This window comes from Setaria italica, chromosome IV, assembly GCF_000263155.2.
Source record: "Setaria italica strain Yugu1 chromosome IV, Setaria_italica_v2.0, whole genome shotgun sequence".
NCBI lineage: Eukaryota > Viridiplantae > Streptophyta > Magnoliopsida > Poales > Poaceae > Setaria > Setaria italica.
In genome coordinates this window covers 38,435,350-38,446,238 of record NC_028453.1, presented here as the reverse complement: position 1 = coordinate 38,446,238, position 10,889 = coordinate 38,435,350, and the positions used below count along the sequence as shown (strand labels likewise).

At 43.7% G+C, this 10,889-nt stretch overlaps 1 protein-coding gene across 5 annotated transcripts; it reads right to left on the bottom strand.

Moving 5' to 3' along the window:
* Positions 1 to 223: 223 nt before the first annotated feature.
* On the bottom strand, positions 224 to 3,443 carry LOC101766103 (protein JASON). 5 transcript variants are annotated; one of them, XM_004967206.3, is made up of 8 exons: positions 3,231 to 3,443; positions 3,088 to 3,142; positions 2,918 to 2,994; positions 1,947 to 2,006; positions 1,805 to 1,875; positions 950 to 1,709; positions 792 to 874; positions 224 to 683 (listed from the first exon to the last, which is right to left on the bottom strand). In XM_004967206.3, the coding sequence occupies exons 1-8, from the start codon at positions 3,336 to 3,338 to the stop codon at positions 635 to 637; spliced, it is 1,263 nt and encodes a 420-aa protein (XP_004967263.1). In that variant the 5' UTR covers positions 3,339 to 3,443; the 3' UTR covers positions 224 to 634. The 5 variants fall into 5 exon arrangements, with proteins under 5 accessions (XP_004967263.1, XP_022681712.1, XP_022681713.1 ...); XM_022825977.1 differs by having other exon boundaries at positions 1,950 to 2,006; XM_022825978.1 differs by having other exon boundaries at positions 2,918 to 2,988.
* Positions 3,444 to 10,889: the final 7,446 nt, after the last annotated feature.

Below are 10,889 nucleotides of genomic sequence, written 5' to 3'. Positions count from 1 at the left end.
TTGGTTTTTATAGGTACATAATTTTTACTACGTATCTAGACATAATATATATCTAGAGCTATGTATCTAGAAAAGTTAAAACGAATTGTAATTTAGGACGGAAATGAATTGTAATTTGGGAAGGAGGGAGTAGTGTATATGAAGCAAGTTATGAGATTGCTGTCTTGCTCTATATTCCTTCAGAAAAAAAAAACAGAATCATAACGGTTTGAGAATTGAAAACTTGATAAAATGATAAGTAACTAGGAAGAGTAAGAAAAGAACATGTCCAGAGTCTAAACTTGGTATACAGTGACTTGGCAATGACATAGTGCCGGAGGCAATCGGTGCGCTAAGGATTTTGGTGACTGCGAGCAGTCAACACGATTCTGTAGAGCCTCAGTCAGCTGTGCTGCATCACCAAGGGTTCAAGAAAGGGGCAACTAAGAAACGTTATATCAGATTCAGGTATCGTTCAGCAGCAATTGATGTCCATAGCAGCCATAGACTATATTATATCCTATACCATTTATACACAGGAAGATATCCCACAGAAAAGGAGAACAAATAAAGCTCGGGACACCAGCTTTAGATGTTAGCGTCAGATATCGCCGACAGGTTCATGAATAGCTGGGCTGGAATCTCACCACCACTCCTATTCGGCTTTCTCCTCTTGATGGAACAACTTTCCACGAAAAACTTTCCTGTCGTCCAACACACGATATTGCCATTAGACTAACACATGTCAAGTAGCATGATTATAGTGCCATGGCGCATGAGGAAAAAAAAGGGTTGGATAAGCAGAAGACGACCTTGGAGCGCAATGCTTCTCATCCGATAACACCTTCAGTAGCCTTTCCTCGAAGGGTGTGGTGTGCCAACTAACCCTTCGATCCTAAAACAGTTGTAATCAGAACCAAAGCACATATAACCTCATACTTAAGAAAAAGGGTTAGTGATAAATGCATACCTCTTTGTATCTGGTGGTGGTGTTGGGAATACCGTTGCCATTGAATGTCTTGTGTAACTTAGGAGTAGGATTCTCGATATCCCAGTTAAAATCAGAAGCCATGAAGACAGGTCTCTCGGCTGGAAAGCTGCACTCATCATATGATTGATCCCCTGCGACAACCTTAACATCACCTTGATTCTCAACATCTTTGGAGGAAGATTTCACCCAGTGAGACAGGCTCAATGCAGCATTTCTTTCATCTGACTTGGTTTTTGATAGTTCTCCACCATCCAATAACTCCTCAGGAGAGAGTGCTTCTTTTACTTGGCGTGAAATTGGTGGAGTTTTGGACAATCCTGATTTAGCCACTGAATTTGAAGATGTTTGCTTGGGCTTCATGACATGATCTTCTTCCAAGTTTCTCTTTTTTGGAGGATTGGATGACAGCAATGGTGAAGAATCTTCTGCCAGTTCCATCTGCTTAACTCTGTTCTCGATGGGTCTCAGGACAGGGTAGATGAATTGTTTCCGTGTCTGCACACGCTTTCCAGACATAGAAGCCCCTCTATGTGAAGTATAGACTGTTCCAGGGGTCTGCATATCATCCCTGAGAACTAAAGGAGTCACAAAGGGTGAACCAGTGCAATCATGCAGCTTGTGTTGGATGTTCTGAAACGGGCTCTTTTCCAAGAAAGCTGAATGATCAACTGATTCAACTCCTAGAAGATGCTGAGTATCTTCAATGTCCAGTTCAGATGGTGCATGATGCTCCTCACACCTGCGCATGCATGGCATAAAAAGAAGGCACTTATTGCGTTTTCATGATAATGCAACAGAATTTCAGACTTTTGTGGAAATGAGAGCAGTTCGTACCCTTCAGATGAATTAGCTTCAAATAGTGATGCAAGTTTGGTTGCTGGTGCATTGGTTGGCATGTTATCACACTGCAAGTCCAGAGTGAAGGTATCAGATAAGCGAAATAATAGCGAAGGTGGTCTCAGAAGTGGACTCGCACCACATTCTGAAGTTCAGCTGGGGTTTCAGATATAGTGCCACATAACTTGAGGTAATTTTCCTGTGAAGAGTTAAGAATGCCATGAAAATGAAATTTCAAAGAGGTTAAACAAACTTATTCCCTAGAATATGTATTGGGAGTTATATTACACAAAGTCTCAAGGGATTAAACAAACAAATGAAAAATATCAAGGAAAGAACGCAGAGGATGGATATCTGTAAAGACATCTTATGCAGAAAATACAAAAGCATCAGCAATATTTTAGATCAATTAGCATGGAAGACTTGGCCTATCATACGAGCAAAGGTTAGAACATAAAAAAAAAAGAATGATCAGAAAGTACAATACTGACAACCACTGCTCCTTTAAAAGATACTCCCTCCGTCCCTTTTTATCTGTCTTTCTCATTTCCCGAGAATCGTAATCAATTTTGACCAAATATATAAAAAAATATTAATATTTATGATACATAATTAGTATCATTAGATAGATCGTTGAATCTATTTTCATAATACTTTATTTAAAAATATAAATGTTGCTAATATTTTCTACAAACGTAGTCAAACTTAAAAAAGTTTGACCAGCACGCTTCCCACGGCGACATATATTAAGGGACAAAGGGAGTAGTTATAAGCTAAAGGCTTACAGCAATTATATCCTTTATTATAAGACAGACCTTACGATAACATATCAAAAGATTGCTCTAACCCCATTACGATTGCCACCACACCCAGTGCAAGAAAAGTTCAGAACCACTCTGGTGACTTGTCATAACACACAATGTAAAAGTTCAGCTAATCAGCATCTAGGTATTGACAGATAACATTTGGGGAACACTTCCCTAGGCAATGTTAACTGAACAATCGGTAACTCTCGAGATAACCTAGACCTAGAATTTTTCAGTAGACACCACAGTCTCATCCCACTTCATCAATAGAAAAAAATTCATATAGCTGCAATGACACGCATACCTCTTGCCTAAGCGCCTCCTCATCAATGTCGCCACCATCAGTCAAGTCCTCATGCGATTTCCCACTCCTTCCTAATCCTTCCACAATGCAACAACAAAGCACATAAAACACCCACATAACCATAACCTCACCGCAATCCGACCCCCAAAAAAAAAAATCAAACGCAATACCTCGCTCGTCATCCCAGAGCACCTCCACGGCCCGATCCCTGTGCACGAGCGCATCCTGCACGAGAACACCGAAATGGTCATCAGCACGGGGTAACGAGATCAGCGCCAAGGAATCGGGAAGAGGTTCAGGGGGCTCGACTTACGCGGCGGCCGGAGCCGGAGCCGCGGCGGCGGCGCGGGCGGAAGCAGGAGAGGAGGCAGCCCACGAGGACGGCGTCGAGGAACGCCACCACCGCCGCGCACCGGCACATCACGGAGCACCCGCGGCGAGCTGCGCTGCCGGGGAGGCTTAGGGTTTAGCTGCAGCGCCGCTTGCGCGGGCGGGCGGGTTGGGGTTGAGCCGGGGGCGAGGTGAAGGGAAGCGTTTGAAAACGGAACGGGAAGCCGTGGAGGCGAGAGGAGACGAAGGGTGCTTTGGTGGGCTGGGCTCCGGCGAGTTCGTTGCCTGATTTTTACGAAGGTTGTTTCTGATGGGCTGTGCTCGGTTTGCCCCGGCGAGTTCATGGGCTGATTTTTACGATGGGTGTTGCTGATGGGCTGGGCTCGGTTTGCTCCGGCGAGTTCATGGGCTGATATTTTGGTTGCCTTGCCCTGACGTCGTTGATGGGCTGACCTTTTGCTATGCATTTTTATTATTTGGGCCTCCATTACGCAAGGCATAAGCAGCTGGCCTGTAATCATTTCGAACTTCTTATTTTAGTCTGGGATGAGTCCCTAGGCCTTTTGGACTCTCCCTCCCTCCCTCTGCTTCCAATCAAATCTGACCAGAGAGCCATGGCATCTAGCCGGCAAATCGCTATCGGAATCGCATTCACGAGCCGTGACGGCAAGAGGCAACAGGCCACCGTAATTCCGGCGGCAAGAAGAGTTCGCCGCTGCGTCACAAAAATCTCCAGGAGCGGCCACGAATTTCCAGCGAATGAAATCCGTTCTCTGCTCCCTGCAACAAGCACAATCTACTCTGGCTAGGCACCGCCTCTTTGACAAGCGGAGCCACGAGAGGGAGAAAACTTAGCAGCACACGGCGGATCGCCATCAGCCGCAGCCAGACGCCGTCGCGTTTTCATGTGGATCACGCGGCTCCACCGCCGCGGCTCTGTTCCTCGTCAATCTTTCTACGGCAACCACACTGAACCCTAAACCCCGTCTTCCATGAACAGGCCGGAGACCCCTGAACTCTTCCTACGCCTTAATTGCTCGCTGACCTCGCCCGCTCCGGCTCTGACCGGGACGACACCAGTAGCCTCTCTCACACAGTCACGGATTTCATTGTTCATTTGTTCGCGTGAGAACGAAATTACTGCCAAGCAAATGAACGAAAAAGGCTTTCTTCTTCACGCGCGTTAAGTTAAGCCGCGGGGCCGCGCGCGCGGTGGCCCGCGGTTACCTCGAGAGGGCGGGCGGGGCGTGTCCGGCATCTTGCAACCTCACCGGCCGGACAAGCCCACGCGCACGTCGCCGTCGCCGTCCGTCGCAGTCGGCGACATTGTAAGAGGAACTGGCAGTGTGTTCTACTTCCACACCATCTCCCGGGACCGACAGCGACCTCGCGCATCTGGAGCTCCGGACACGCACTCGCAGAGCGGCACAGTACGTACAACGTGAGCCTCCTTCCGGATCGATCAACCCGGGGAAGGAGAAGAATTCCAATCCCGATCCGTAGTGTCAACCACGGAGAGGAAGAATTGGGAGAATCCCTTTCACATGCCGATGCGAGTAACACGGGGAGGAGGAAAAATTAAACTCGCCATGAATGCCGATCTGGATGGCAGATGGCGAGAGGTGAAGAAGAAGGTGATCGTTCTCAGAGAGGAAGAATTCAACAGTTGCTTCGGCCGTACGGCGGTTGACTTCGCCTGTTCTCTCCCCGGGATCGAATGTTCAAGTTGGGTTTGAAGTTTTGGTGCCGACTGCAGCCACCACGACAGGATCAGTAGCTGCTTTGACAAATTCCGGTAAACGGCAGATCGATCCAGGGCAATAATTTCTAGGAAGAAGAAGCTTGGACGGAGTGATCATGTCGCTAGCTGCTGCTGCTAATTTCACACACTGCTGGCCGTTGAAAAATACCCCTGCCGTGGTTAACGTTACCTCCCGTACGTGTCCTGCTATTTTCAATAGTACTTACTGCTGTTATTCGCTGTTCATACGGTACTACTCTAAATGGTAAAAATGGAAACGCATTTGATGTCAGGATATGCAAGGACACGGCACAGTCTCTTGCTTTTGTTCTGACTCCGGCTATCATTTCTTGATTTCTAGAACAAGTATCCGTATATATCTCCTGGCAATTCTCGCGTACTGTTGCTAACTGTTCGTGCGGTAAGAAACGGTAAACTGTAAACGCAGTTGGTGTCAGGATCGAAAGCACGCGAGGTACCTTTTGCTGTTTTTTGACTACGTACTCCAGCGTTTCTAGAAGGAGATAAAAAGACGTGTGCACACGACTTTGAAGAGAGAGTTCTCGCCAGCCAGCTCCTGCACAAACACTGTAGCAAATCTAAAATTGTTGCAAGTAACCATATGAATCACGCGCTGGAATGTTTGAGTGCTATAAGCAAGTGGTGGCAATCACTAGCTCAAACGGATGTATACCTACACAGACACATGCGGCGCCGGCGCCGCAGAATGCAGGCGGCCTTTTGGAGCCGTGCGACGATGCCGGCGGGTACGTGTACACGGCACTGCACACACGCGCGACGGCCTCAGCTTTGGTTAACTGGGAGCTAACCCTTTTTGGCTTTTCGGGCCATGGACAACCTTTTTCCATCCGATTAGGCAGGGATAAAGTCACGGGTAGGTGAGATCGGGAGAATTCGGATGCAACACACAACCACAGCACGTGCACATAAAAATAATACACTATTCATTCATTCATTCATTCTTTCTTTCTTTCTTTCTTTCTTTCTTTCTTCAAAAAGAAAAAAAGGTGGAATCAAGTTACGTGTGTGCACGAGCTATCGACCATCTTCAGATTTCCATGCACAACAAGTTTCTACAAGGAACTGGACAATCGCAAAGGACATGCATGCTATACATACACATTTGCATGCTATACATACACATTTTTCTTTGCGAAAGTTCCTGTATACAATAATAGACGGATGCATTATCGTTTGTCGAGTCATCGAACCCGGGAGAGAATTGCGGTACACGTCAACAGCAGACCTTGCGAAAAAGCGCATGATGGCCGGCGGCCGCTGTCACACTGAAACCATGTGAGGTTAACAACTGATTGAATAATTAGCAGCGTATTAGAGTGTGTGTCTAGCTTATAACATTAGGGTTTGATATGGTGTGGTGTGAGGAGTGAGGTGTTTGCACGGACTGCCCAGCTACTAGCTGCTACTTCCTCCGTCTCAAATTACTATTTATTTTAGCTTTTTTAGATACATAATTTTATTATTATGTATCTAGATATAATGTATATCTAAGTGCATGTTAAAAGCGAAAAGTCAAAATAAATAGTAATTTGGTACGGAGGGAGTACTAGCTAGCTGAGGATAGGGCTTGCTTATCTGTACTTGATCGAGTTTTAATTCTCTTGCCAGTGCTGTCGTTTTCGTCAACCGGATAAAATTACCTTATCTGATTCCCCAAAATTCGTGCACTTACGTATCGCATGCATCTGATCTATGCCATCTCAGCAATCGACACGTCGGTTTTTTATATGGAGTGTAGTAATGTACTGTACCTATTTGGATAGTCGGCTGCCGACACTAAATTGGAGTATATGGGTTTTGCATGCTAGGACATGTGAATTGGAGTCAACTGTAGTAATAAGTCCTTTCTTACCTTGATTGTGTCAAACAAAATTACCTTATTAACTTCTACACTGTTCTTCATTTATAAGTGGACACTATATGTGCAACATATTTGACTACCTTGACAATCAATTTCTACTAAGCTACATTTATATAACATCAAAGATATTGAATTTTATTATATTAATATCTTAGATAAATATGTTTGTGCTATTGCTTTTGAGAAGTACTATATTTAACAGTATTAATAGTTTAAGCTAATTGAGCTGGTTTGATTGCACAAATTCTAAACAACACATCATACTTGTTTCTATATTCTAGAGAAAGTTGAAAGTACATTGTTACTGCATGATTGATTGACTAATTCCTTTCGACTTGAGTTAAAATGACACTTCACCAAACAAATTGGGTCAATAAAGTGTTTTCTTGATGAAACATCCAGGAAACTATATTTTATAGGAATCTCCATGGAAACTATACATTTTTAGGAATCTCTAGAGCTACAAATTAAAGTAGTAAGGATTTATATCAGGCTAAATAATGTTCAAAACCACGCAAACACTCATCCAAGCGAGGCGTCCGGCCATGACCATGGCCTAGCCACACCCCATCAACAGCTGTTCAGGCCATGGCCGACTGATGGCCACTAACCGGACGTACCGGCCCGAGAGTGGGTTATGCCGATACCTCCAAAAGCAACTCAAAACCATATTCTCAGCTCAGCCGCACGACTCGCACCGGCTCCCCTACTATTCCCCGGCATGATAAAATTAATTTGGTAATTTATTCCCGCAAGTAGCAATATATATACAATTTAATAAAACTAAAAACCATATTGATCTTCACAGCGAAAAATGCATATACAATTGTATACCTTTTCCTATTCATGATATAAACACCCACCGCTCAATAATCTATCCATACGAAATGTCTAGCAGTGAAAAATATAGCAAAAGAAGTAAAGGAGTGCCTTTAAGTTCATGGGAAACTAGCCGTTAGACCGGTACTAATGCTCACATTATTACCGGATAAAAAATCAACCGGTACTAAGGGCTAGGACCAATGCTCAGTTTTCCAGTAGTGTTAAATGACATGACTATGACGGCTCTATAGCTATTGGCTGGGCTTGCTTCAAATCTCAAGCCTTGACCAAACGCCACCCTCTCTTCCATCCCTTTCTCTCCTAAGCCTTTGAATTACTGCTACATACCAGCTGACTAGCAGCACTTAACTAGAGCTCAGGCTTACACACAAATTAGAAGTACGGACCGATGCAGATAATTAAAAAGGCAAAACTACTGTTGTCTCTTTCTTTGTGAGCCTACATCCTGTCCAAATGAAATGTACCCCGTGGGTTTCATGACGCGGGGATATATAGGTCATAGATATAGGAGCTTTGTTACAATGATGGTAGGGTATCAGTTAGTAGTAGTACTTCCAGGTATTTTTTTATTAAATTTTTATTGGACATTGATCTGAGCTAGGAAGATAATTAAAAAATCAAATTAAATTGGATAGAAACTCACTATTTTTGGGTATTTGTTTCTACCTAATTTTTTTTACCTTTTGATATCTCTAAATACTTCTTGAAACCTTCTATCTTTCCACCGTACGATTTTTCCTGAATGGACGGCTCTCATTTTTTCAAACATTATAAAAATCCCCCATAGAGAAAGAAATACATGAGTCAGATATTTTTTCGAGAACGACACGCAAAAGGCTGTACTATTATTCTTCTACGGATTTTTTTCTTCTTCTCCTGAGAACACGCAAGAGGCCGGATTTACATCTGTACGGTGCATATCCGGCCCGTGTCGCAGCGTCGTCCTCACATTTTGAGTGGTTGAGCTTGGTCTGCGTGTGGCGAATTCTTGGAAGAAGAAGAATGGTCTCACGGCTAGAATAATCGCATGTCCAGCGTACGCATGTAAGTACTACGCAGTACGTAGCGTACGTGCATGCATGTGGTGCTACCATGCACACACGGATCGTTCAAACTGTCATCCCTGAGGCGACAAGTGTACACCTGCTACACGCATGTCGACCATTTCGGCAACAAATTCGTTGCAAAGCTCCTTACGGCAAGGAATTAAAGGTTATATACCACCGTCGCATCTCGAATGTAAGCCTACACGTCTAGGCAGCGTGCTATGGTGGTAGCCGTGCGTGAAGTCTTCTACGTGGACAACACATTCCTAGCTGCTTCAGTTAGGATAACGCACCGACGTCTGCTTTGACGTATATATGCTGCAGATGAATGATTAAAAAAATGTTTGTAGCTTGAAATTTTGCAAGCAAACTCGATCAATCTTTTAAAAAATGAATCTGGTTGGAGGTTAAAATTAAAGGGTTTAGTGAATGAATGGAAATAATCAATGTTTGCCCAATTATTTAATATTAAAAAAAATTGTGGGGACATAGATTTATACAACGATTTTTTTTTTGCAAAGTACGTTGTTGAATAATCTCTGCCATTCTAGGATTGGTAGTATACCTTTTACTAATTCTAGAAATTAAAACTTCTACGCAACAAAATTCAACACGTCCACATTTAAACGGGCCTAGATAAATGTGATATTAAGAAGAAGAAGTATCCAAAGAATGATGTTAGCTTTTCCACGCACGCAGAAAACTTTTCATTCACGAGAATGTTCAAGATTTAATTTGTCGTTTTTTCATGGCATATTTACCAAATTGTTTTCTAGACCAGACAAATTGTTGGAAAACGATTTTTTTCGTTGTAAAAATGCCCCGGCTACCAGGAAATATCTCAGCAGGGAAAGAATTTCAAAAGACCGTGTCCTAGTCCCTGTCAGTGAGTTGAAGTGAACCGAGGATGCATCCATGAATTTGGATTGGATGTGATATGGATCCAACTTTTCTCCCTCCCCCCTCCTCTTTTTGCCCAAGATGACAAGAATGTGGTCCAAAGTCCACAATTCATTTCCCGTACGTAGAGAATGCCTGGCCCTACCCGTGTTCCGTCATTTTCTCGTGATGTCACCGGTGTAATGCTGACAGGTAATTGCAAACTGCTACCTTGACTTCACAAGCAATCCATCTTGCAAGGCTCCAATGCCAACCACAAGAACTCTTCGTTGGTTTAACGCCCCGATCGACCAAACGCGCGCGATATGAATGATCATCAAGAACAACTGGACATGATCAGTAGGCAAGTTTTTGGACATCTCTCTTGAACTATTCAAATTAAATGACGCAACATGATTTTGCCAAGTCATATGTGTGTTAATTTCCCGCGTACAAATCAACATACCTAGCTATTAGGTGTATCTCTCTGGTTAGGTATATCTTGTGGCCTGTGTTTTCCGGCCGTGAAAAATTAGGTGTCTTTTCCATCACAAATTCTCTCTGCTGGTTAGACTAATTTGTTAGCCATTTGAACTCTATCACTGACAAGCAGCAGTGACAATGCAATCGAATTTCTCCGAGGGGGATATGCCCATTCCTACATGCTTTCACACATGCTTTTGACATTGAAGCGTACGGTGGCAGCCACTTGCTGAACATGCAAGTGTAGGAGTTAGCCAACGCCTATCACATTCGTTTCCCATTCCTTGGGGAAATCCAGGGCCCCAAGAGTTGAATTGACCTTTAAGCCTTTAATCTAGACGTCTACTCCTCAATCCTCATTTAAAATCCATATAATCTGGTACACATATAAATGCGAGAAAAATTAAAAGTACATGGACAATATAACACTCCACGCGCTGCTAGGTTTCTCGATTTTCTTTTTGTCAAACCTGCTAGCCACATAGATAGGGATTGTTATTAAATGTACGCGTTGAACAACTGAATTAAACGCCGGGAAAATATCAGTGCAGTTCCTTTTTGTCAAAAAGGAGAACTGTTCACCAGTCATTTTAGGTAGACCTAGACAATATAATGAATAGAGATAGCTCCATAAGAAAATGCAAGCACTGTTTGAATTACACTTGGTTGTCTCATGAACATGGACAGCCCAGCTTTTCAGAAACAGGGGCAACCTTATTGTACTAACTCTTTTCTCTGTGCTGCCCT

Excerpts from the sequence above, each read along its gene's own strand:
- LOC101766103 (XM_004967206.3), bottom strand. The coding sequence starts at position 3,338 with ATGTGCCGGTGCGCGGCGGTGGTGGCGTTCCTCGACGCCGTCCTCGTG. Across the intron at positions 1,710-1,804 it reads GAAGCTAATTCATCTGAAGG|GTGTGAGGAGCATCATGCAC; the intron begins GTACGAACTGCT and ends ATGCATGCGCAG. Across the intron at positions 684-791 it reads GAGAAGCATTGCGCTCCAAG|GAAAGTTTTTCGTGGAAAGT; the intron begins GTCGTCTTCTGC and ends GTTGGACGACAG.